Genomic DNA, 27,815 nt, shown 5'->3' on the forward strand with positions numbered 1-27,815 from the left:
AGTTACAACTAGCTAACATTGAAACTTATGTACAGCTGGTGCGACCGGGTCCAGGAGCCCAGCCTTTTGTGAGGAAATAAGCTCATGCAGTAAGGATCTGTCCAAAGAAGTTATTGCTGGATCAATAGCTTTGATATTTTGGGGAGTAACTCAGAGCTATCTGACTGAATATGATTTTCTTTTTTTTTTTTTTTTTTTTTTTTTTTTTGCTTGAATAAAATAAAAATACTTTTGTGTTCCCCAGTTGTGTAGTGCAACTCCCAGGCTCGCAAACAAAACTAAGTGTTCTGAATTCAGTCGCAAATACAATGGAAAAATTTTCTCAAGGCTGATGATGCTTCTATAACAGACTGATCAGAGCAGTAATCTGTTTTTTGATCATGGAGGCTATGATGTAATTGCCTACAAGAACAGAACCATCAACCATCATGTGCATGAAAAAGCAATACATCATTTTCATTGGACTGCTTCAGCAATACATGCCAGGTTTGTGGAGATTGCCCACCAACAGTCTTCATTTGTCCAACAGTAGCAAATGTTCAAGTACACATGCATTTATGGTAGATTCACCATATATTTATATATACCCCAAAACTTTGATATAGATATTTTAGGTGTTAATACCTTTCAATATATGACCTATAGATTCATAAATTGTAAAAATGAACTCAATAGGGCTAATGTGTCCATGTTCAGTCTTTAAACTATTTCAAGTGTGCAACCACTGTCCAGTTTCCCATCAACCTCCACATTCACTTCCTGCTGAAACAGGGAAAGTTGTCCCTGCTGGTTCAAAACCTGATTTACACAGTCACCAACAGAAAACTGCCCGAATTTACAGCAAATCATTTAAGATTTGAGATAACTTTTAGTAGTATGGTCAGTTTATGCTTCTGTGTCAAAATGCTGCCATAGCTATACTGTTGGTGTCTAAGGGTCTTGTGTAGCAAACAATGAATTTCCCGTTTTCTCCTCATTAGGAACAACCAGCCCTACAATGGGGGACGGTTGTCACAAGGGCACAACTTGTTCATCAGTTGTATGTTTGGATCAGAAAAAAAAAAGGTTTAGTGAGTAATGCAGTTCCATCCCTACCTGACAGCTAAGGCCTCCTTAGCATCCTGAAAGGACATCAATAAAGGATTTTTGTGGCACTATGAGTGAAGTAAAAAGCGGGGCAACCAATCCTGCTCTCCCCTACCTTTGGTTGTGGCTTTGTACGTGTTTGCATTTGGTCATAATCAAGCAGTTTTGGTTGTAATCATTTTGAGGCAGAAAAGAAAAGCCTTAGCATTCTGTGTGGACAACATTCCAGTCCTGCAGACCCCCTTTTTTCTGGGTATGGTATGTTTGACATCTGTTACTTATCTGTTACTTGTCCCATTTATATGTAGGATCTATATAGTTAATCCTTTAGATCTTCCTATGCGCCAAGTGGTCAAGATGGGGATTAAAAAATTATACAGCTGACTTGGAGCACTTCAAAAGAAAACGTCTGGATTAGGGAGGGTAAGCTTGTAGATTTTCAATTAGCCAGCCTCTGATACAGATCCGTACTGACTCCCAAGCTTTGTGCAATACCATAGAGCTAGAGCCACCGGTGAGCCGGCACAGCAAAGGACAAGACTGGATAGCTGCTGACAGTTAACACACATTGCCCTATACTGTTCCGCCACTTTTGGCTCAATGAAAGGGCTGGGGGATTTGGCTGCGGTTGTCAAACCTACGTAATCAGCTTTACTTTGTTTCTCTGGAATTTCCTTGAGAACGTGCTAATTGGATTTGTTAAGGGACAATAGGTCTGCATACTGTATGGATTTGAGGAGCTTTTTCAGCAGAACAGGCAAGTTGGCTAAATAGGGGAGACCAGGTAGAGTTATAACATGGGCTTAGTTGTAACAGCACCACTTCCAATCAGTCAGGGTTAGGCTAGAGTCATGTGTTCACCACAGTTACACATTTCCCTCTTGATCTCTCATGTACAGTTTCATGGCCTCGTAATCAAAGCTGCAGCTTTTTTTTTTGGGACTAAGCTTATATTTTGACTTAAAGATGTTATTACATTATAAGTTATTATTTGACGTAAGATTTCATTACAGTTGACTTAATGTTACAGTTGAGTGAGACTGAAGGTTATTTCATAAGCCAATAATGTCCTAATTAGGTCAAATTTTCATTTCACAGACTCAAAGACTACATAGATATTGACTGTCTTTTGTTTAGTACATTACTCATTAGAACATTTTTTTAATGTAAATTGTATTGTGCAGGCTTAATATAGTCTCATACTGTATGCTACACCTTACCGAAGCTCGTATTACAACTAGATAATTTGTAACAATGGAACTCCTTGTATTTGACAACAATTTATGAAGACTGTGATGTTATAATAGTGACTGATATATCCGCTCTTTGGAGACAAATGTGGATCACAATTTGAGAAGTCTACAACGAAAACTGGCAGAGTTATGGCTGCTGAGACAAAATGTGTTACAACTCTCCCCAGTCTCCACTAATTGTATTTGAGGTAAGCATATTACAGTCAGTGTAGTCTTTGTTTACAGAGTGATCCGCTGTCCTGATGGACTGCATGGAAGCCAACATACAATAGGATGAGCAGATGCCCCTGATTTCTGGAGACAGTCTGCTGATTTGATACTTGTCCCTGGCTGGAGCCGACCCTTGATATTAACACTGCCCGAGGGCAGTGTTAATAACAGAGGAGGTCGTGTGATTTGTCATTTCTATCTAAAGACCACAAGATAATAATAAAAATATCCTCCCTGTAAATGAGGGCATTATCACAAAATATAAAGTTTCCCTGTTTGTTGCTAACTTCCTATCACAAATGTGGAAGATAGATGCTCCATTTGCAGATTTCTGACAAGCAGATCAGGGATGCTGGATTGTCTGCAGACAAATTCTCTTAATTTCTTTCAAAAACATGCCAAAAAGTCACAAAAAAAAATTGCTGAAAGATTAATAAAAATCAAGCCAAAAAATGACTTTTGTATGAATTCTTGTATTTAAATTCAAAAAAGCATTACAACTATACCTGATTAAGTAGCAAATAAGCACAAAATTACAAGAAACTGATCAAGATTAAATATTCCAACATTAGACTGTTGATACTGGATCAATGTCAGATTTCGTGTGGTCAGATACCTTTCATAAGCATTTTAGATGGCGTATAATTTTCTGTCAGATTCTTGAATACATCTGCTGTGTATTTGTCAGCAAATGACAAATATCCCCGGATTCCCAGAAATCCGGTCACCTTCACATACAGCACAAGACTGAAATGAGCCTCTTGAACACAACTGGAAAAGGTCCACAGAGAGAAAAGCCTGCAGTGTCTGTAGCTCAGGCCTCTTTTCTCCCTCCTGCCAGCCCTCTGAATCTGGTCAGACCAGTTCTCAGACTCACAAGACGCTCGATTTGCATTTCTCTCCCTTGGATGGGAGGAACCACTATTCACAGGTTATTGCACAGCCCAGAATATCGAGTTGCCGGGCCTGCAGATCACTTTCTCTAGCTGGCAGCTGTTCAAAGCAAGACTCCTGGTGCTTTGACCCACATGGACACATACGCCTTGTATCATCACATTTTGGGTTTTGTTTTTGATTCCATATATAACCTCTGATACTGACAGTATAATAAGGTGGCTGAGCATCATTTTCTCCAGCCCTCATGTAAACCTTGCAGCCAAAGGAAAAGTAATATGTAAACCCAATTAAACATGTATGGATCACTTTGCAAAATATAAGCAATATTCCTTACCACTAGAGACATTTTAATTTTCAACATTAACCCAGTTAAAATGCAGCAATCACTTGTTGAAAAATGATCCAGTCCCCAGTGCAGTCAAAAATCAGAAATGACATTTTCTCTGTCACCAAACAAACAAGAAAATGTGTGAAATGAGATTTTAAGCCTTTGAAACCTGGGCCAGTCCAGCTAATTTCTTTCAAAAACATGGGAAATTAGAGGGAATTAGAGCAAGAAAAATGATGTGCATATCTAGTGCTGACGCAGAATAAAAGAAAATTCAATTCATAACTTGGAGCATGCTGCTCCAAATTATTGAGTGTGACTGACACAAGGTTTTGACCTCAGACTGATCTCACCAGTGGAGGCTGAAACATTGTGTAACTCAGAATAATTAATTTGCAACAGTATGCTGTTGTGTGGAGAAAAAAACAGAAGCGAACAAACTGTTGTCACTCTATGCCAGTGATAACACGTACAGGGACTCAATGGTCCCTGACAAAATGTAGGCTCAGCACCATTCTGACCAACACTTAGCATTTTAGTTGACAGTAGCACACATCATTTACCTCTGCTGCACTGGCTTGTATCAAGTAACAATGTGTGAATGTGTGGTTTTGCTTTATATCTTATGTCTGTATAGTATATTGTATCTTTTACGGATATGTGACAAGACAAATTTCCCCTCAACGGATAATAAATATTTCTACAACCATTATATTATTTAGAGTTGGCCAGAGTTAACACCAGTCAAATCTGCTTATTTTATGTGTGTGTGTGTGTGTGTGTATGTGAGAGAGCGAGAGAGAGAGCGAGAGAGAGTGAGTGAGAGAGAGAGAGAGAGAGAGAGAGAGAGAGAGAGAAAATGAGTCAAGCCATGAGAGTATTAATCACATTTTGCTTACTTCCATCAGTGTAGTCCCAGGTGAGCAGTAACAGCATGCAGTGGGATAAAAATTCATCATCCACTGTGTTGCTGCAAAATTGGTCCCAGCTGAGAGCTCTTCATTAATTCTCACTTGGCTTCCACAACCCTTCTGAAATAATAACAACAACCTACTAAAATACATTTCAACGATGTGATTCCCAACCTACAGCATCATCTCTGATGCACACAATGCCACAAGGATATTTAATTTATATTTCAATTAACCTGGCCAATGAGCTACTTAGAACAACTTCTTTTACTCTGTGAAAATCATGCTACATGCATATTTCTTCCATTTTTTGGAGATACCTGCCATTACTGGAAATGTAGTGTTCTATTATGCTAATCCTCAAATCATGAACCATCAGTATCACAGAATGTCTCTTGTTGGCTCTGTGTCCCCTCTGCGGAACAAACACATGCAGGACTTAAAAGGTCCCTGACCAAAAGTAATTAAAGGTAATTAAAATATTTTATTTATTTTATTGGTTTATGTACAGTGTACGTTAAAACTGTATATACTGAAAGACATCCTACAGAAGTAGAATAAAATAACATGATACACAGGTAGAAAATGGGAATAAGCAAAGTGAACTAAAATAACATAATCACTGCAACATGGATAAAGGTAGCTGCACATGTATTAAGTAAAGATGTATGGGTGTGATTATGTTTTATGACCTTTGTTTGGCCTCAGTGCCATCCCTAGACATTTGGGGACCCTAGGAAAAACTCATTTGGGGCATAGGCAGTGGTTGTGGGTGCTATAGCATCCCCCCAGGATGGTAACAGCACCCCCAAGAAAATTCTGTAGCTTTAAATTATAATTTGCAATTTTATGCATCAATAAAATATTGATAATTTATGAATGCATAACATTTTAAAGCCAGTAGCGTTTGCACAGTCTGCTTTTGTCAGCTCCCTTCTCAAGTTGATCTGGTTTAACAGCGGGGTGCTGTGAGCACTGGTATAAGATCAGATGGTCTCACACTTCTGTTTACACTGTATTCAGTTTCAGCATTGTGCTGTTAGTGGCCACCGGCCAGTAGCAGGCTACAGAATAGTGACAGCACATGAGGGCATCACTGAAACACTCCACACTTTTAGGCAGCCCCAGTCTTTCTATCGAGGTAGTTTAAAAATGCACTGTAAAGTGTGTGTACTGGTGTGGGATGAATGATGACCTAAGTTTCACCGGTGTGTCTGTGAGTGATATCAGTGACTTGAAAATGAGATCCAGTCATCTTTACCAATAACTGGCTCTACAGCCACAACAGATGGACTGTCTCTCTGAAAACATTGGTGGTAATGCTGATTTAGTTTTCACCTGGGCTCAGACTTTGCCTTGTGAGTGCTGATCACGTTACTCCAGGGATTTCTAAAATGTTCATTGTTCTGGATCTGTAAATTAACTTTGAATAAGCTGAGTAATAGTAGTAGTAGTTCTTCTAATTTAGTAGCTTCATCTGAAACTCAGGAAAAGATGATATGGGTACTTATCACTTGGTAAAACATTGTGTGACTGTCTCTCTGGTTTTGTAGTTAGGACACCTGTGGCCTTGAAACCAAATGCTTGTGTCCATGTCAGTGGGATGACTGTTTGTGTCTCTTAATAGAAGCTGTACTTTATGTTCCTCTGAACTGAAAATGCTGCTGCAGAGTGTAGAGAGCTATCACAGCTGATTTCTCTCATGAGGTCCCTTGCATGTCACTGCAGCCTTTTTACTGGAAAAAAGGGATTTTTGTTTGCAATAGACAGAAAGAATCAGTTCAGCCAGGAATGATTAGTATAATCTTTGAAGGGATAGTTCACCCATTTTGAAAAATGTGATGGCATTTCACGTCCACCCAAGCTGCTCTGTAGGACAGTAGTGGTACTATGTTCCTCTCATTGTTACTGAGTGCTGGATACTGGCTGGATGCTCCACATGCTAACTGTTAGCCTCCTGTCACTGAGGATGACTTCCCCCCAGCTAACAGGCCAAGCACAAAAATGGAGTTTGCAGTCTTCATTAATGTGCTTGTGTTATTTGTGCAGGACATTTACAGTAATACGTAACAACCACAGCAATCACATTGGGTGATTGAAACTGCAGTTGGTGTTTATCCCTCACAGAATTACCAGCCACCAAAAGAACCAATGACCCATACAAAAGATGCCTTAGAGCAGCTCCAAACTTCCAGGAAATGCAGTTTGGGTCGGCTAACAACAACAGGAAGCGACCCAGGTAAATGCCTCTTTAATTCTGGTAATGCCAGTGTGGATTTTCCTAGCAAAAACTGTGGTAAGTAATAGTTAACAACCACAGTGTTAGTTAGGATGATGGAGATTATAATTGGCATTTATCCCTCACATCATCACCAGCCTATAAAAGAACTGACGACTCATACAAAGGATGCCTGAAGAGAGCAGATGTGACCTTCCTGGAAATGCTTTTTGTGAGTAATACTGGGTTTGGTTTGCAGGGCCCTTTCTGAGTCAATACATTAACACTCCTCAGTTTGGGTCAGCTAACATTTGGAGGATAATCTTAAAATTACCGAGGGAGCTTCAGAGCTAAATGCCCCTTTAATGCTGCTAATACCAGTGACTTATATGTGTTCTTGTCAGGTTTTGCCAGCAGAAACTGAACTGAGTATGAACTTGAGTGGAATGTCTCGATAGCTCTTTGTGCGTTGCTCTGATAGTCAGCCAGTCTAAGCTTCAGCAGGACCCTTGCTGCATCTTGCTGTGCTGAAGCAAAGTACACAAAAGACTCAAGTCAAGTGCATGTGACAAATGTAAAAGCAGCTCTCATTTTTCTGAAACTGTCAAAGCTGTTTCTTGTCCATGGAACAGGCTGGGCAGTGTATCCCTGTCAGAGCCCACTGATGGAATAGGCCAATGTTCACACTGGGTATGTGGAGAACACAATTAAACCTTAGGCTGGCCTCGCTTTACCCACAGGGTGATGGACGAGACTTGCCTCAGTCAGTGGTCTGTTTCCCCAGTCTTTGCCCCGGACTGTGCCAGGCAGGCTGTGTGAATGGAGGCAGTGGGACCATTTTCCTTTTCTCTGGCATAAACAAGGATGGGGAATTTTTCTTCCGTGGGACTGTGGTCATTTATTGACTTGAAGAAGCCTAAATGTACCTAGAATACCTGAGTGGAGCAGCATGAATGACCTTGGAGGTGGCTGGATCCTCTTGTGTGTCTGCTGACAAATTCTATGCCCTGTTCATTTGGTCTCGGTAAAACGTATTTATTAAAACGCACACATATATAGTGACATTTCCCATGGATATTTCATGAGGGACTTTTGAGCAGACCATCATGCATCATCCTTGTCTGGGTGTAAAAACATTTTTCTCCACCCTCTGGCACTGACTATCTCTTAACCATATGTAACCCAGGTCCCATGTATAGCTATGTTAATTTATCTTGAGTGGGTAGTACAATGAGACAAGGCCTGAGTTCGTTGTTGATCTGTTATGTATATTATTATCCTTGAGAATATTCTTTAATATATCCTTAGTTTTTCCACAATTATGATTTATAAACTACCTCTTAGCAAAATTTATAAGGACACCACACAACTGTACTTTACATGCAAAAATCCCTTTTCAGGGTTTTATTTACAAAATGAGATAAAATAAAACTGAGTAACCCTTTCCGGTGAAATAAAATATAAATAATACTCAAAAAGGTATCAATAAAGGTTTGCAAAATAAAACATCAGGTCTCTTTAGTTTTTAACCCTTTTCCATTTACTTTCAAAGTACCTCTCTGTACCTATAAGTTAAACCAAAAATACCTTTTAACTTCCTTCAAATAAAATATCTTTTAAATACCTTTTAAACCAAAATTAGTACCCTTTTCAATATTTTTAAGCAAAATGAGTACCTGCTAAATACTTTTTAAGCAAAATTAGCATTTTTAAAATACATTTTATACAAAATAATTTAATTTAAATAACCAAAATGACTCAACTTATACCTGTGGGTCCACACACACGTTCACTCCTTGACCTGACAGCAGAAAACATGCACATTAACCCTGCTGCAGGCATGAGGTTGAAGCTGGGGTGTGGTGAGGCCTAGAAACTTTTATGGCTTCACTCCAACATGAACATAAACAAAAAGCACGTGCACACAAGTTCAGTTAGCTCAGTTAGTACTCGCGAATCCAAAACGAGTGGTTAGTGGGGGATAGCAGGGGAAATGGGGTGATGGCACAGTTGAGTGGTTGGTAAACAGCAGTGAAGAATCACATGAAGAAAACAGCAGGATCCCTCCACTGGGAAGACTGGGAAAACCTCTCCAACCTCTCCCTCTCTACGGCATCCAGCTCCTTTCAGCACATTAACTCAGTAGAGCCACAATACCAAACGCTATGTCATGGCCAATTAACATGAAGTCTGTTTTAACTGGGAAGCATCACAATGCTACGCTAACAGTATGACATCAGGGCACATTAACATGGTATGCTAAGCTAACTATCAGGCCGCTAAATAGCATCGCACGTCATGGCTTTTACCATTACAACACTTACAATCAAGTTATTATCAGGACCACGTAGTCGACCCCAACGCTGAAACTTCAAATGCTCTCCACAACACGATGCCTTTCTCTCCGCTCTCTGGACAACTGTGTGTCTGTTTTTCTCCTAGCGGGCCCAACACTACCTGCGCCACTTGTCCCGCCCCTAACCGAGGGAATGGCTTGGATTGGCTGTTAGTTTGTTAAAACCCAATGACAGTACAGAAACAGAATGACTGACATTAGGCTGGTAACAGGTTATGTTGCACAGCTAATTGCACTTACTGACTTCAGATCAAACAAACTCCTTTTCTCCTGAATAACAGTCTTTTAAAGAAACATAAACCTTTTTGTATCTATTTATTTCACTTTTATAAAATTGTAAATAGCTTAACTTATTAAATTGTAAATATAACATTCATGCATTTATCCAAAACATATTTTAACCAGTTTTATTATTATTATTATTATTATTATTATTATTATTATTATTATTATTATTATTATCATTTTATGCAGCTATTTATATGCTATCTAACTGATTTTATGCACTGTAATCTGAATGATTTTAGACAGGGCTACACATAGAAACTGAGCTGGGTAGCATATGCATTGTATAGGGACTTTTAGCATTACCAGTGGACCTACTGGCAGCCATCTTTGAGGAACTGATTGACACTTCCATTGTGATAAAACAGGCACCTAGCTGGGTTTGTAGGATGATATCCCACAGCTCACATCAGCAATGAAGGTTAAGTTAGAGTTCATGTATGAAATTAATTAAACTCACTGGCGTGTTGCTAAAGTTTTTAAAAATGATTGGAAGGCAATTCATTGCCTGTCTCAGGCTATTCGTTCATTACACACTCTCAGCTAATCCTAATTAGCTGCATTATTGGAGAAGTTCTTGAATAGTGTTCTGTCAAAGCCATCAGCAACCTACTAGTTAAAGCTCAACTTCCCCCAAAACCAGCACATTTTCATTTCCAAATTCTGCAGCTTGTTCACGTGCCTTGTGTGTCTCATACTGATGCCAAAGGCACCTTAAGCGTCAGGCTTTTGTGGGCCTTCGGTTCCATGGCGAATCAAAGTTTTTCCAGGTGGTTCACCTTGCCATAGAGTTTGTTAGAATAATTTTATTGAAACTTCTGTCGTGGCAGAGCAGGCTCCTGGTTGATCAGAGGATCTCTCTCTGTCACAGAGTGCACAGCTCACAGCAACAACAAAGGGGAAGTTACAGTTAACACAGGAAAGTATCACAATCATCATAACAACGTTACTGAATAATGTTCTGGTAAAGCTACCAACAACTTGCCAGGTAAGACTCAACTCCTCCCAAAACCAACGTTTTGTATTTGAATCAAAATCAAGAGCCACAAAGTTATTTTTACAGTTCTTTTATTAATTCAACCAAAGGCCCACACCGTTATGGCAGCTCAGCCAACTTACACAAACCATAGTCTTATGCTGATGTGGTAACAGCAGTGTCCAGTCCAGTGGCAGGAGGAACCACCTGGAAATACCACAACGTGCTGTGAGTTATGCCCCTTTTCCACTAGTACCTACTCAGCTCGACTCAGCTCGACTCGGCTCGACTCTACTCGGTTTAAGAGCTTTTCCATTAGGTCGTAGTACCTGCTAGCAGGTCCCATTTAGCACCTACTCAGCCGGGGTTCCAAGCGAGCTGAGTCGAGCTGAGTCGAGCTGAAAATGTGACGTTAACGCCGTGCAGGCAACTGATTGGACAGGGAGTGACGAGAGCGACTCCTGCACGAAAACAAAACCCGACATTTAAAAAAAAAAAAAAAAAAAACAGCAACAGCGGCCGTGAGCATTGATCGTCAGTGAAGTTGTCAAAGTCGGAAAGTGGCAAGCAAACCGCGACCGCGGTCAAATAAAGACGTGGAGACTTTTCTGAGCTTGGTGGCGGCCCAAAGAATCCAGAGGGAGCTGGACGGTGCGCCGGCGACTCCACCCACGGCGAGGTGCTACTCAACTGTAATGGAAAACCACCTAAACCGTGTCGAGGCGAGTAGAGTCGAGCCGAGTCGAGCTGAGTCGAGCCGAGTAGATACTAATGGAAAAGGGCCATTAAAGGCCCATGCTGACTCTGCCTGTTCAGTTTCTGTGGTCTTAACCTAACTACTTTCCTATATGGAGATTTGAGAACTCAGTAATAGAATAATATCAAAAACAAAATGCATCAAATGCCATAATGAGAGCAGTTAGAGAGCATTATAAGCCTACAGTGCATTGAATCAGTCACTGACTGAATCAGTCATCAGTTTTTAAGAGGGAAGTCTTGGCAAATTTCTCTTTGATGACACATCAGTGCACTGGCTCTCACGCAGTGAAACATTGCCTTAGGTTGTTGGCACAGCACACTAATTTGACTAACTCTGTACTCTGTCAAGTTAACAGTGATTTCCTCAATGAAGCCATTACGAGAGGTGTTGTATCTTTTTGTGATCTTGTGTCGTTTGCATGCTGTATTTAAAAAGAGATTGATGATCCTCTTTGAGCTCAGTTGCGCTGAGCCCATAGTGTTATTTCATCCAGTGTGTCACTGATTACAGAACTAACTGGATCAGAGTTAAGGGGTAACAAAGGACCAGTGAGGTATTACAGGCTTAACTCCAACTAATGACACTGATATAATTGGGAATTGCCAGACTTTTACTCGTGTTAATGATAAAGGCAGCTCAATGTTTTAATTGTCTTTGTCTGATGGCCATCTGGAAGGGATCCCGATCCTCTTTATGTGGCAAGTAACAGGAGTGGAAACATTCCCAGTTATTGTTCAGCAAAACTGGGATCGTAGAGACCTACTCAGTGAAGCTTTGATTGTTTTTGAGGCTTTACTATTCAAATTCTATGATTGCTCACACAAGAGAGGAGATTTCCTTGGAATGATAATACTAACCAAAATGGAAATAGAATTAGATTTGATTAAAGTGTTTCACAAGCAGGGACCACACCGTCAACTGAACACCTTTTAAATACATATCACTTACGATGTCAGTTAGCAGTAGTAATTACTAGAGGATGATCACAGTTTCTTAGATCTGGGTGGAATGTTGACTGTGGCTTGAGGAAAGCTTTAGAGGAGACGCACCGCAGCTCCCGGGCACAAATGACAGTCATATGGAAGAAGTGCAATCCAGAACAGAAAAAGCAGATTTGCATGCGTCATCATTGTGCTTGTATAGTTTATGCATTTAAGTTATTTTCAGTAATACTTAATTTTGTAACTGCATAACGGAGTTACTGTTTTGAAAAAGTAACTCAGTAACTTTTACTCCAAGTACATTTTAAATGAGCTACTGTTTACTTTTACTTCAGTAGATACTTCAGCAGTACTTCTACTGCAGTAAATAAATCAGCAGAGTAAAGAACTTTTCCTGGAGTAGAATTTTGTAGTACTCTTTCCACCACTGCCACAGACACATTCAGATATTTCTCCATTTATATATTATTCACATATGTCAAGTTAGCCTGCCTTTTATATAATTCTTAGTTGACATCTTATTGCATGAATTAATTACTTAATTAATATATTAAGTAGTTTTTTTTTTTTGTTTATTTAATTCTAAATTCCATGTTTACACTGAGGCTAAACTAAGGTCTTTGTTTTTGTGTTACCCAGCAGGAGTCTGGTTGACTTGGTCCATTCACAAACCTGCATGTGTAAAGCCACAGCAGCCAGCAATGGAACCCTGGCCTGCACTGGCCTGGGTCCTACTGCTGACCACCATCCCTGATCTGCTGAAAACCGCCGAAACAAGGGACTTTACCGAACAAGACATCATCTACCTCCATCCCTCAAGTGAGTGCCAAATCTAACATTGATTGAGCAGAGCATTGTTGTGTTCCAAACAGAGGCAGACAGAGGTTACACAATACTATTCTTATGATTAGAATTGTTATTGAAGCTGTGAGAAGAATGTTTTAGTTTGTGGAAATATTTTCTGCCAACATTTTCTGATGGAAGGTGGGGAAGTTTGTTGTACAGTACTCTGCCTGAGGACTGAGGAGGTGAAAAAAAAATAGTAAGTGCCAAATTCAGAAAAGTGTATTAACTTACTAATGTAATCACAGCCTTATCACCTGGGTCTTGATATCACTATGTTTTGTGCTCACTAGTGCTGTGTCAGTTGTGGAGTCTTTTAAATCTAAACATTCAAGAAACAAAATATTAGAGAAATCTTTCTCTCTCTCTTCTAAATGACAAGTACACTGCAAAAACTCAAAATCTTACCAAGATTATTGGTCTTATTTCAAGTCAAAAATGTCTTATTACTAGTCAAAATATCTCATTACACTTAAAATAAGACATGATCACCTCAGAAGTAACTTGTTTTTAGACAATTGACTCTCGTTTCAAGTGAAAATTTGCTTGAAACAAGTGAAAATTTGCTTGTTTCATTGGCAAAATTTGTTTCTTGTTTCTAGCTAATTTTCACTTATTTCAAGTGAATTTTCACTTTTTCCACTGGCAAATTTTGCCAATGAAACAAGCAAATTTTCACTTGTTTCAAGTGAATTTTTACTTGAAACAAGTGAAAATTGTCTAAAAACAAGTTACTTCTGAGGTGATCATGTCTTATTTTAAGTGTAATGAGATATTTTGACTAGAAATAAGACATTTTTGACTTGAAATAAGACAAATAATCTTGGTAAGATTTTGCATTTTTGCAGTGTATATGCTGACTGATTTTTACTTTTGCAGTATTACATCAATAAGTGAATAAATTGGGACTTAATTAAGTTTATTTCTGCACCATTTCTGCACATCAAAACAGAGTAAACACAGGTCTTACCAATGACAGTAACAAAGAGCCAGGGTCCTGCTATTCTGCATTCTGGTTCATTGGAAAGGCTGCACTAAAGCAAATGGAATTGAGCATTAATCAGTGTCATTACGAACACTTGTATTCATCTGCTATTTCATGTCAAAATGACTGCTATGAAACAGGTTTGTTGTTTGGGAATAGTATGTTTGACTGGCCAGTTTCACAAAAGTTTCTCCCAGGTATCCCTACCAACTTCTTAATCAAACCTATGCTCATGGTACATCACCAATTGCCATCAGTGAAATTATTTTAGAGTTGATTTTTTCCCCCTTTTAATCTCATGACCTTGTTGTTTCTATATGTGATTTGTGATTCATGGGAAGCCATAAACCAAGGTTCATGTGAGTCCTGCAGACGCTTAGCCTCTTGTAAGAACTGTCATTAGACATGCAGTGTCACTTCATATCTGTGATCTCTCTCTTGCTCACACCCTCTAACTCACTTATGATGTGATTGTACAGCTTACCCCAAAACAAAGTCCTGCACTGCCCCATTCAAATGTGTCAAACAGCCACAAGACAACTGTGGCTAGATTGACTTTTAGCAGAGTACCCTCTGATCCCCTCACTGTCAGCCAGTCAGACAAAGCTACAGCTGGTGCAGCAACTGTCTGCGTCCCCTCCCTTGCAGCCTGTAAATACACTCTCTCCAAGCTTGTCTCTTTGAAGTACAATATGCAGCCATGTGAATCCATGCATAGCCAGCCATGACAGTCAACACTACCCGGGTTCTTCTGCCTTTTGGCCTCTGCCCCAGCTTTTGGCTTTTACACATCTACAGTTCTCTGTATACAAATCTGTTCAAACACTTGAAACAGCCTTAACTGCTCATTAGCTTTGATTTGAGGATGACCTTTCATTGTACCAATGAGGTGAGCACACTGAAACACTGTTCCAACTTGGAACCAGCTATGGATCCTCATCCCTGTTCTGTCCTGACTCAGGGCCGGTAGGCTGATTTGATGCAGTTGAACGGTTTGTGCATCATCTGCGATGATACCTCTGTTGCTCTCTTTAAGTAGTGCAACAGTTACATACCATAACATTTCAGAATCATTATATTTCTCTCAGGTTTCGCACCTCAGTCAACTAAAAGGGACAGCCAGTCATTGCTAACTGTAACAGCAAGAGACAGTGCCTGTAGTTGAAAACACTGGCTGTAACCACTATAGATGTACAGTTGTGATAGGCAAATAATTGTAATGATAATAAAATCCTGAATTATTCTTTCATCCAGAAAACATTCCATGGGAGATGTTTGTTTGTCCCAAACACTTTTTTTTCAATTCCTAGGACAATAGGAAGCCCTTAGTTGGGAATCCTGAATGTATTGCCTCCCCAGAATAAATGAAGATTATTCTGAGCCTCTGCTTGATCCCTGGGGAAATCCTTGCAAATAAGTAATAAAGTTATTAATAAAGCTATAAACATATGGTATGGTACAGCAGAGACATTGGAATTACAATTGTTTTTGTATGCAGCGGGGGGCTTTGAGGGTAGAGGGCTCTGTGGTTGATCAAAGATAATGTTATCCCTCAGTCCAACCCTACTCCAGACTGATGTTACCCCTTGGCTGTCCGAAGAACTTTGAATGCTCCAACAAATGAGTGCCACTAATTGGACCTTACTCCTTCTCTCCACCAGTTTTAATTTTGACAGTAAATTCTGATTTAGTCTTAGTCTTTTGAATAACACACCATTTAGTTTTAGTCATATTTTAGTCATCTGAAATCTTTTAGTCTTAGTCTAGTTTTAGTTGACTAAATATCATGAGTTTTAGTCTTAGTCTACTCTTGATTCAATTTAAGGACATTGAATATTTATACTCATATTAATTCAGCGAGACAATTGTCTAATCAATACAGTTCAAAGGTGATTTTCTTTAGCTTCTATTTTATTCCAGGTTTAGCGGAAACACGGTGGTTTATCTGATGAAATAACCTTAGGGTCATTCCATGTCATTTCAACAAAAATGGAAAAAAAAAATTACACAGGTTTCGTGGTTTGACAGATGTATGACAGATGTTTTTGTATATTCTGAGAGAGTTGGTAGAGGTGTATTATCATACCAAATTTCAGTTTCCTATGTGGTGTAGTTCCTGAGATATTGACACCTGAAAATGGAGGAAAAATAAGGACGCTCCAAAATCGCACCAAAATCGACACATACTCCCCTCACTAAATTGGCCGTATCTCAAAAAGGATCCATCCGAGCAAACTAAAATTTTACAGTGTGCCTATTGGATAAATAAGGAACAACTGGTGAATTTTTCATAATTTTTTGAGACCCAAGTGCGTGGGATGTCTTTGCATGTATTTCTGGATGAGTCGTCTGTAAATGTCGCTTCAGGTTGGTGGTGTTTTTCTCAGCGATTTTTGCTCCAGATGGTTTACAGACGGTCTTGTTGTCCTTGTTTTCGTAAGTAAAATGTGACCAGATGTCAATTCTTCTTTTTGGTCCAAGCTCTGACATTTCTGTTGTTCTGTTGTGGATCTGCTGCTGCGTTTAACTGTTACGCCTGCACTTGCCGTGGCTGTTGCTCTGCATAGATCAACCTGCCCCCAAAGATTTGCTCTGATTGGATTTCTTCCGAGCTTGTCCCACAGAAAGGGGAGTTCTGACTGGATCTCTTCTCTGTTTGTCCCTCCCTAACATTTTCCTCTCGTTTTTATTCGTTGACTAAAGTGTCAGTTATATTTCGTCACAGTCTTCGTCATCACATCTGACTTTTTATTTAGTTTTTATTTAGTTTTCGTCCATGAAAAAGGTTTGTTGCCGAATATGTTTCGTCATAGTCTTCGTCAACGAAATTAACACTGGTCTCCACTGCAGAGACACAGAGTTAGTGTCAATAAGATCATTTTCCAGAGGAATAGCAATTTTTTTTCTTTCACAATTTGGTACTTTTAGTCACCTCAGTGATTGTTATCCTAGTTCTAAATACTGTGCCAGTGCTATGAATTGTTATTGAAAGGCCCATGCTACTGATTTTGAATATTTCAAGGATTCAAGGATTCAAGGATTCAAGGATTCAAGGAACTTTATTGTCATACCAGTTCACACTTACATGCTAGTGGTACGAAATTAGCACTCAGGTATAAGCCTAACCCTATATATATATATATATATATATATATAGGTATAAACAGTATATATAAACATTGGCCCATTTACTACAATTTACACCACAACAAACAATTTTGCAAATCAAGAGTTTTCACAACATAATATCAAAATCTTGATGTTTAAATGTGAATATTTGGTTGAAACACCCACCTTATAATGTTCTGCTTCTGCAGCTAATAAAGTTGTCACCACTCATACACCACCAAACTGATAACTGGCCGTGTAAAGCAAACATTTCTTCAGGGGACTATTTTCTGGCAGAGAAACCATTTCACTCTGCCCAATTTCAAGTCATCAAAAAACAAGAGTGCTGCTGTGCTGTGTGTCAGACCAGGAGCCCAAATGTATCACAGGTCTGTTAATTTCTCATTCTGTGTTTTTTGGCTAAACTAGACAAAGAATCACTTGTGTGGACAGAATCTCTGTTTTCTTTTTCTGTTGGAAGAAGAGCAAGGTATTGAGCACTATGCCCCTCTGGCAGGGGGCATTGTGGGTAGGGTTTAGATTAGATGAAAGACTCCTTCATTCAAATTTTATGCCTTTTTATTTGTGCAGAGTCATTTTCATAGTTCAAAGACCTTTGAAATGCAATCAGAATGCCTTTTTTTAACTTGAAAAAATCATGTTCCCTTTTTCTATACTTCCTGCAAAACTTTAAGATGTAAGGCTTTCATAACAACAGCTGTGATGTGGTTTGCCCCCATACACACACACACACACACACACACACACACACACACACACGCACACACACAGATTAAATGACTTAAAGCAACACTTAACTTTCAGGCATTCAAGCAGGCATGTTAGGTCAGTTGCCAGGCCTCAAAACAAGCAACCATATAGCTAGGGAAAAAAAAACATGCAAGAGCTTTTATCTAACAAAGGCAGAATTCTTTGGATCAGATCTGGCCTCCTGAAATACTACATGAGATATCCATGAATGCTCAAGGCCAACCTTTTGGTCCCGCTGAGGATTTGTGTGTGTCTGCATGCATGTGTGTGAGTGTGTGTGAGTGTTTGTGTGCATGTATGTAGATGTTTGTTTAAGTAATTAGTGTTTCAACCCATTTTTTTAAAACTGTCAACAGCATCTAGACCATTAGGGCACACTAAATTCTAACTCAACAATCAACTGAATAAATTAAATGTCTTAAATGTGTCAAGTGAATACAATTCAGGGAGCAGCCCCCATCATATTAGAAATAGGATCCTATGACTGGCTGGTATATTATGTTTAATTAAAGGCCATTTGTATATCTAACACTATGTATGTATGTGCACCTTTGTGCCTCAACAATGGTGAGATTGCACAAGTTTTTTTTCATACTCCCTGGTGGCCATGTGGCCTGCTGCTTGCTTATATTTTGTGCCTTTTGCACTTGAATGTAGTGTTTGTGTAACTTTCAGTGTTTGTATGAAAGGGCCGGCAGTAAGCCACTAGCCAGAAATCCTAGGAGGTAAATGGAGGGGTCGTGGTAGGCCCAAGGAGAGATTGTACTGATTGGCAGGCTTTGTTTGGTTGAATGAAGTTTGCCTGACCTACAGACCTGCAGCTGTCACAGGGTGGAGGTGGTGTGGAGAAGGGGGCCAATCAGGTTAATGTAATGGTGCGAAACTGGAAAGGCTAACAGTGTTGTTGTTTGATCCCAACAGATGGTCACTATGGACATTTTCCATCCTATTTGGGGATCCTGCATTGAGACAGCCATGGTGTAACTAGTGCAGGCTCAGTCTGTGGCAGAATTAGCAGCACTGTCAAATGTAACACACAATATAGGCATGATTCACTATTATAGAAAGTGATGTAGGCCTACAACACCTACACTAACACTGTTTTACATATAGACTGCCATGATGAGTTTTTTTTTAACAAATGTTTTGTTCGAATGTTGGTTTAAAGGTGTATTAATGGCATAGTTCACCAAAGTAAAAAAAAAAAAAAAGCTACATATGCTGCATTCATATATGTAGGACAGTAGTGGTGCTGTCGTGCTCTCATTGTTACTGAGTGCTGGATACTGGCTGGATGCTCCAAATGCTAACATTCTGAAAAAATAGCCACCTTAACCCTCTCTCAGGAGGTCTATATGTGTTGTATGGTGAAATTAATTCAGATAGGTTGGCCAGCGCAAACCCCTGTAGATTCTTATATCTCAATAAAAGGACCTGTGCTGTAAAAAGTCTGCTACACATCATTAAACTCAAATTTTGTTTACTTAATAATTTGGGTGGATTAGCAAGGTTAGGGTTAGGGTTAGTGGATGGAGGCTAACAGTTAGCATTTGGAGCATCCAGCCAGTATCCAACACTCACTAACAATGAGAGGAAGAGAGCACCATCACAGTTCTTCAGTAGTGGTGCTAACGAAGGGGGCCTTAGAATTTAACTCACCTGTACTTCCCACCCTGCAGATAGACAGTTTATGCTTTTATTCATGAACCACTTAAGTTTACATTTGATCCATCAGTAGACAGTGCAGCTGCACTGGGTAGAGTCAGAGATTTTTTTCTGTTGGAAAAGTGATGGTCTGGGCAGTGTCCGGGGTGTTGGGCTGGACAGGACAGACGACCTCATGTTAGTAGGCAGTCGTTCGATGCGTTGTGGGACACATGTCTGTTTACACCTCTATTGCGATGCGAACAAAAGAGTCCCAGGCCACCTCCAAATGCATCGTGAGATCTGATCACTCGGGACACTTTTAGGATGCATTTAATGTCAGGTGGGAACAGGGCCACATTTTCAAAACAAAGGCAGGTAAGCGGGGCTAATTGGCAGAGGTCCAACAAAAAGTCCAGTTAAGAGGTGCTATATCACCATGCAGTATACTGTAGTAATAATTTTGCATTAGCATTTGTTGGTCACAAAAATGAGCCATGATATGCTTGAATCACTGGTAATAATGTCAACACCCCATGCAGACACAAGGCCTATGTTAGGAGACAGTTTTAGACAATCAAACATATTTAGTTTTCGCCATAGTCCCCTTCTACATTAACACAATTAGTAGTCAAGGAGCATATGGGTCTCCTCTGTGGAAAAGCCATTATCTTGGGCCCTGAGGAAGTGGTCCACAGCATGACTGATGTCATCTGAACCAAAAGCGTGACCACCAAGCTCCCTTCTTATCTTCAGGAAGAGGGAGCCAAAGGAACAGAGCAGAGCAGGTGTGCAATGAGTTTGAATCCACATTTCTGGAATGCAGCCAGGGCCACTGTGAACGTGTTCTTGATTGTCTTCTGTTGCTATCTCAGGAAATCAGTGTAGTCAGCCTCAGTGATGCTGTGACCCTTTTCCAGGTTGTCCAACAGCCGCAATCCTGCATCCCAGAAAATGGTGGCCGTCATCTTGTCCGCTGACATCACTGTCTTCCTTTTCTCGGATGTGGAAAACCTGGGTGTTTCTACTCCTTCAATTGTTCTTTTGTCTCTGGTTGGAAATGATGGGCCCAGGTCTCACCCATGGTTACATATCACTGCAGGTTGATGCAGAGTATGTTTCAGATCAACTCCAAGAAGATTTAGGACGCAATTATTTGACATGTTGGACATCTGGAGTTTGTTGCGGATGATTTCATAGACATGTTCCTGGGAGATACCGATGGCAAAGTCATGCTTGTTTACACAGCGGTTTGTCATGATGATGTGGTGAATTTTGCCAGTAGCCACCTATGTGGTGACAGTGACTGGCCTTCCTGGATGGGGGTGGTCTTCCAGGCTCTCAATGTCATGTTTGAACTTGGCGGCCCACTTCTTCACCTGCTGTATCCTCCTCTAGTGTAGCAAAAGACTGCACAATGGCTGATGTTTCCATTTATCAGGAACCACTGACTTTTAATATTCATTTATCCATAACAAAATAAACAACTATAACTTCAAACTTTTTGTGTAGTCATTCACCAAATTGAACTGCATGCAAATTCAAATAAAACTGCATAGCTAATCTCCTTCTAACTTAGGCCATGAATGTATCAATCACCCCTCATATACCACAGTCAGCTGGTACCATGAGGCAGTAAAAACCTTACTTAATGCAAGTTTAAACTCTCCCATGTACACTTCATCTGCTTGATGAAAAACTATTGTTTTGATTTGCTTTCTGGATTGTTAAAAGGTTTGCTGGCTAAATGCCATAAACCCATAAATTAATCCTCCAATGCAAACTTTTTTTTGAGGAACGTCTCACATATTCTGCCGCGAGCAGGTTACACGTTTAATACTAAATGTTGAATAGAGTCTGTTCATTTCATGTCACTTAATTTGTTTTTTCCCAGCCACTCCATTCCCTGGTGGATTCAAGTGCTTCACTTGTGAAGATGCACCGGACAACTATGAATGCAATCGCTGGGCACCAGACGTGTACTGCCCACGAGGTAAGACTATCCTGACAGGATCAAGAGAACACTGGCAGTTACAGGGTTATGTTTATAATATTTTTTTCATCTATTTCTGTGAGGTATTGCCATCAGCCTACATGCATTTTTGTTACCTTTTCATGTTAAATAATGTCAGTAAATGGGCTCCCTGGCCTTCCTTGCCTCCTAAAAGATTGTCTGGGCCTTTAGATGGTGTTCTTGCTTCCAGAAAGGTTGTAAATTAATGCACTGTTTGTTCTTAAGAGGTCTCAGTACCTGTGCATCACTGAACATATTTCACAAACTCATAAATAGTTGCTCTGATAAAACGAACTAACCAAAGCTAGCCCTCTTGCTGCTGGACAGATTTACAGTACTCCCTTAATGACTATTTCTTGGCTTAGAACATAAAAAAGCACATTCTTTGTTTGAAAACTTCTCCCTTACACTGAGAGACAGAGCTTGACCAAAACCCTACGGAATGCATTTTAGAATCAGCTACAGTCTTTATTTCCCTCAGGTTTCAGTGGTTTGCAGCATGACAAAAGTGACATTCAAGGCATGGACATGGAGCTCTTTCAATATTATATAGCAAAGGCAACAACTCAATCCGAGAGCAAGCTGAATAGCACCTTTTATGAGGCTCTGCAGAAGAAAAACATGCTCATTTGAACATTCTTCACTCATGAAGGCAGCATTACAGCAGCATTTGGTAGCCTATTTGTGACAATGTTTGTGACTGAACTTTTATTTGTTTTTCAGAGGCAAGATACTGCTACACACGCCACAAGATGGACATAGAGGGAGACAGTGTCTCAGTGACAAAACGCTGTGTGGCCCTGGAGGACTGTCTTTCTGCGGGTTGCACTCCAATGGATTATGAAGGAAACAAGGTGAGGGAGGAGCAAAGTCAGAGGCAGATCTTTATCTTTACTTGCCAAGAATGTTAGGTGTGAGGGAACTGGCCTGGACCTCATACATCACATAAAATACACAGCTGCAACGATGTCACATACAGCCAGTGTGGCAAGTTAACTCTTTGGTCCACCTGCCATGATGTCTGATGGACACCCAAAGCCACACAGACTTTTTAGTAGACACTTTTTTCCCTTTCAATATTTACTTTTACATGGGCATTTTTGTGCCCATTGTGTGACTTGTGGTCCTTAAATGTTTGTGTATTTAAATATATCACTTAAATATATCATTAATTTGAGGGGTAATTTTCAGGGTTTGTGTTAATTATGGAATTGTCTAGTTGTCGTACTTAAATTCAAAGTGGTCTGATGTCTGGTGAATTAATTTTTAAACCTGAGCAAATTCACTTGATTTCTTGCATGAACATGGAGACAAGAATGCACCCCATGCAAAAAATACCTAAATGTTATTTAAAAAAATAATAATAATAATAATAATTTCCTTGACTTTTTTTTTTTACTATTGTGTTGTTTTTTTTTGTTATGTTTTTTTTTTTTTTCTAATTTGCTCATCACCTTTTTCCCCAATATTTTTGAAAAAAGTGAATTTGCTCTGGTTTCTCAGGCTTAGGGTGAGAAGAAGTGTCTAACACAGCACAGGCACAGATCTTACCAGCACACTCCCATACAGTGAAGGTGTTGAAAGTTCAAGTATATTACAGGTTGGGGATCCTTCCTAGTCCCATTGAGCACCACTTAACTGGGCTGCTTAGTTAATCCAGAGATCATCCAAAGTGCTCAGTGTAGATATGATGAAGACTGAGCCTCTCTCTGGACAGTTTCACTCTAATCCCTAGTGAAAGATGAATGTGTGTGTGTGTGTGTGTGTGTGTGTCCTCTCTACATCAGCAGTCTGGTCTACACAGACAGCGAGGAAACTGGAAGTAAACAATAGACAAGAAGTAAACAACCAACTATTGGTCCTGGCTGATAACTGAGGCTGATATTTTGAATTTTTCAAGAATCAGTATAGTAATTTTGACTTACATGACGGGCACTAGGAAAACCTCTGCCTCTCCATCTGTAAGACAGCAGAACAAAAGCAAGTAGGTGGGGCAGTGTTTCTGATAATATTGTTAGAATTTGCATTTCTCTTTTCATTTGATTTGTATTTAGTTTAGTTTCACGGAAAGGCACTAACAAAGTAGAGTGCTGCCCTCACTTCCCTTAAGGATGGAAGAGTTACAACTTTCATCTCAGTTTTACTGGATTTAACGCATCTGATACCTTTCACAAGCATTTAAACACAAGAAATCTTTCAAGATTTTAAGATTTGGTTGTTGCTAATTTTCTGTTTTTCTTTCTTTCTTCCTTTCTTTGGCTAACTTTTAACCAATGTTTTTGCCAATTTGCTTTGCTGTAAAATCAGTCCGTGTCTGGAAAACTGCCCCTGTGTCATGATTAGAGCTGTACAGAGCGCAGTCTAACCACTGACAGTGAACCAATGTGAAACTGCAGTTCCTTTCCACTGACAAACTCATCTGACTCAAAATACCCTTAAACAATTGATTTGTGAATCAACCCATGATTACTGTTGTTGAAATTCCTATTGGTCTAATACAAGTGATAGATTAGGTGGTACCCTTGCAATGGTTTTTCAGTAGCTGCTCTTTATGTTAAGGTGTGCACAACCTGCTGCGAGGGGAACATCTGTAACCTCCCGCTGCCATGGAACGAAACAGATGCCATCTTTGCCACCACCTCTCCTCTCAGTGGCAGCCTACGGCTTTCCAAGAGCTACGCTATGACTTTTTGTCTTCTCATCCTCACCTTCTTCATCTCAAGTTGAAAAGTGGAGAGACAATCAAAATGTTATATGTGATGCAGTGAGGCCCAAGGAACCAATGGACAACTCTTCCAGGCTGGATTCCTCACAAAACACAAAGCAAGTTTGCCATCTTGTGAAGTCAAAAGGGATTCAAGAGAGGTGACAACCCTTCAGTTTTGAGTAGCTTATAGCAAGAGAACAAGCACTTAGCACTGCATAGTGAAAACACTGGCATTATCTCAGTTGATCTTGAAGGATAAAACATCTGAAACGTAACTGTGGAATGTTACATCACTCCCCTCAGACCATCTAAGATGGGACTGAGGGAAAAGCTGTAACCTCAGAAATTTGTTCACATCAAGTGGGGACTTGTCAGTTTATAGTCGTCAGCATGTTAGAGAGGTAAAGACAGAAGTGAAGAAAACTGCCCTAGCCTGTATAGGGATCTGTGTCTGGTTTAAATGTTAAAGATTTGGTGTGAAATTTGTGAGTCAATATTCAATGTTCTATGTTTTTTAACACGTGTAAATATACATAGTATTTATTTTTATATCAATCAATGTTGGTAGAAAAGTGGATGTGTGTGAAATGTTGCCTAGTTACCTAGTTTACAGCATGAGTGTGTGATGGGTCCTGTATACGGCTCCCAGAGGAGCAGAGCTGATGAGGATTTTAGGAAGAGGTTTTTCATTATGGCAGTTTATTTGTTGCCATGGCAACAAGACACTCATGAGAACCAATACCTAAGTATAATTTGACGAAGACCTCCAAAACACAGTCAACAAATACATGTAATTCCTATTTGGCTAACTATCATGATAGTTAGTATTATCCTTTGCAGGGGTCAGTCCATGTGATCTACATGATGCATACAGGACGACCTGGAAAATAACTGATGTTTTCTTCTTTTTCTGACTTGTGGAAAGTATGTCTGTCAGCATGGAAAATACTTGCCAAAGCTTGGCATGGACTTTAACCCTCTGTGTGAAGTGGTAGAACACAATGTTTGGAAGGAAATGTGTTTCTTTGAAAAAGGAAACAGCTGAAAAGTATCTATAGAGCCATTTTAATTACTTTCCAGGGATGCAAAATAGATTTGATTTGACTTTCCATAGACTCTCCTGAGCACAGCATCTCTTGTCTGTCATGTTGGAAATAGAGAAACGTACCAGTGATTTTGAATGTTTGGCCCATTTCTACAATCTACCCACATTTTACATTGCAACAAACCATTTTGCAAAGCACTGAATATGTGAGCACCCCCATCAGATTTGAAGTTTTGGCTGAAACACCTACATTATAATGATCTGCCTCTGCAGCTAATCAAGTTGTCACCATTCATAAACCCCAGAACCAATTATTGGCTAAAGCAAAGCCCAGGGACTATTTTCCACCCAATTTCAAGTCACCAAAACACAACAGTGCTGCTAATGGAAAAGCTAATGTGGAGGACTTTATTACAGTAATGAAGAAAGTTTGAGGTCTCTGAAAGTTAATTTTCATAACATTATGGAATGAATGGAAACCAATGACTGGATAAAAGGGAGGGAAAATGATATCAGAGTTCTAAAATATGACTGCTTGCTTTGGGAATAGATTAATAGAAATGAGAAGTTTATCCATTTTGTAGATATTACACTTAACATGCAGAATCACTGGTATGATCCTGAAGCAATGTTCAGCATGGTCAACATCACAGATTGATGATATCTAATAGTTCAAGAGAATCTGAGGAGGGACTTTTCTTTTGAACTCTTTTTCTGCCATGCGGTGCCACGGCGCTCTGCTGTTTGCATTGTCTGTCACACATCTCTCATCCATCAGGCCCCGTGTGGCAGTGAGGCCAGGGAGAAAATGCTGCGTTTGCATTTACAGTGTTATTGTTCTCAAGGTTTAGGATTTACTTAGGCTGGTGGCCCGAGACACAGAGGAGGCTGGTCACTTCCCCTCTCTTTCTGTCTCTCTCTCTCCTGTCTCACTCTTTTCACCAAGACTCCAGCCTGAGGCCAGGAGGAAACCAGTGACTCAGTATGATTTACCAGACATTGTTTGACCTCGTGCATTTTTCTTTGTTGTATGTGTTTTTGTTAGAATGGTTCAAGGGCTAGAATGTGTTGTACCCTTTTGAAGCAGGCAATATTTGATTTTAATGAGAAATATAGGCTTTTGTATTATAACCTAAAGAGCCAGTATATTTTTTCACATGTTGCCTTCACTGATTCTAGTAAACTTTTATACAATGTGAAAGAAGTGTTTGTGCATGAACGTACTTTCAGTGGAAACCAGACAGCTGCATGCCAGTTTTGTGCCAACTTTTGTTATGTGGATTCCTGTTTTGATATGTGCTGTGTAACCATCTGTAAATATAGATGTGAAATACTTTGGACCTATTAAAAATGAAGACATATCTGTCGATGATGACATGTTTAGATCAGCTCAAGTGTGGGACATCAAGTAAAACCCTTCACCATCTGAAAAAGAATGCCAGTGATTTATGTCATTATTTCAATTCAGTTGAATTCAATTTTATTTTATTTCAAATCATAACAAAAGTTAATTCAAGGCGCTTTACAGAAGCTCAACAGATACTGGCCAAATCCATGGATCTAAAGCTCCCCCAAGAGCAAGCACAGGGTGACAGTGGCAAGGAACAGACCCTTTTAACAGGGTCAAAAACCTCAAGCAGAACCCAGCTCTGGGTGGACGGTCATCTACCTTACCATTATCCTTCTTTACCATGTTATAGTTAATAGTTCATACACTATCCGGCCTCAGCCCCATCTTTATTTCTTTTATTTTTATTTAAATGCTCCTGAGCCTGCAATCAGGTGCCTTTCACAAGCATTATACCCTTTGAAACCAGAGCAAAGTCACTTGAATTCTTTCAAAAACATGGGCAAGAGGCAATAAACACATTAGCAAGATTTTCATTTTTTTGTTTGTTTGTTTGTTTTGTTTTTAATACAAGAAATTTACAAGAGTGTGGTCAGAAAATTATTTTAAAAATTAAAAAAACAAACAAACAAACAAACAAAAAAAAAACATTTTAAAAACAGTTACCAGATTTTTTGTTTGTTGTTTGTTTGTTTTGGTAAACAGATTTTAAAAAAACAAGATGTTTAAAATGAAATGACAAAAAATACTATAAAATCGCAAAAAAGAAGAAGGGGAAATTTACAATGAATGAATGAATAAATGAATAAATAAATACATTTAAAAACTTAAAGCTAAAAAGGAATTCAGCAAGTGAATTTACAAATTTTCAGGGTAATCTCATTTTTGCTTGTGGTCATTTGATGGTGATTTCTTGTAATTTAATATTAAATGTATACATTTTTGAAAGAACTCATTTGTTTGGGCTTAGCAGTGTTCATACAGATACACAATACAGGTGACAGAAACCTGCTGATCTGTTTTTATGTCAAATAAAAGTCTTAGTCCTGAAATGACGGCTACGCTCCTGTGCTGCAGACTGAGCACAGTGCCTGTACATCTGCCACATTCTTCCATCAGGTGACCTCTG

At 39.5% G+C, this 27,815-nt stretch overlaps 1 protein-coding gene across 4 annotated transcripts in view; it reads left to right on the forward strand.

Annotated features, from left to right (window-relative positions):
- The window catches only part of lypd6 (LY6/PLAUR domain containing 6), a 53,528-nt gene extending 26,780 nt beyond the window's left edge, over window positions 1-26,748 (forward strand). For 2 of the 4 annotated variants that reach the window (XM_030081233.1, XM_030081235.1), the window contains exons 2-5: window positions 12,861-13,040; window positions 21,467-21,565; window positions 22,310-22,440; window positions 24,146-26,748. In XM_030081233.1, the coding sequence (XP_029937093.1) occupies window positions 12,861-13,040; window positions 21,467-21,565; window positions 22,310-22,440; window positions 24,146-24,313 (578 nt within the window). In that variant the 3' untranslated portion in view covers window positions 24,314-26,748. The remainder of the gene's footprint in view (window positions 1-12,860; window positions 13,041-21,466; window positions 21,566-22,309; window positions 22,441-24,145) is intronic. The other 2 variants (XM_030081234.1, XM_030081237.1) reach the window with 1 other exon arrangement.
- Window positions 26,749-27,815: the final 1,067 nt, after the last annotated feature.

This window comes from Myripristis murdjan, chromosome 21, assembly GCF_902150065.1.
Source record: "Myripristis murdjan chromosome 21, fMyrMur1.1, whole genome shotgun sequence".
Lineage (NCBI taxonomy): Eukaryota > Metazoa > Chordata > Actinopteri > Holocentriformes > Holocentridae > Myripristis > Myripristis murdjan.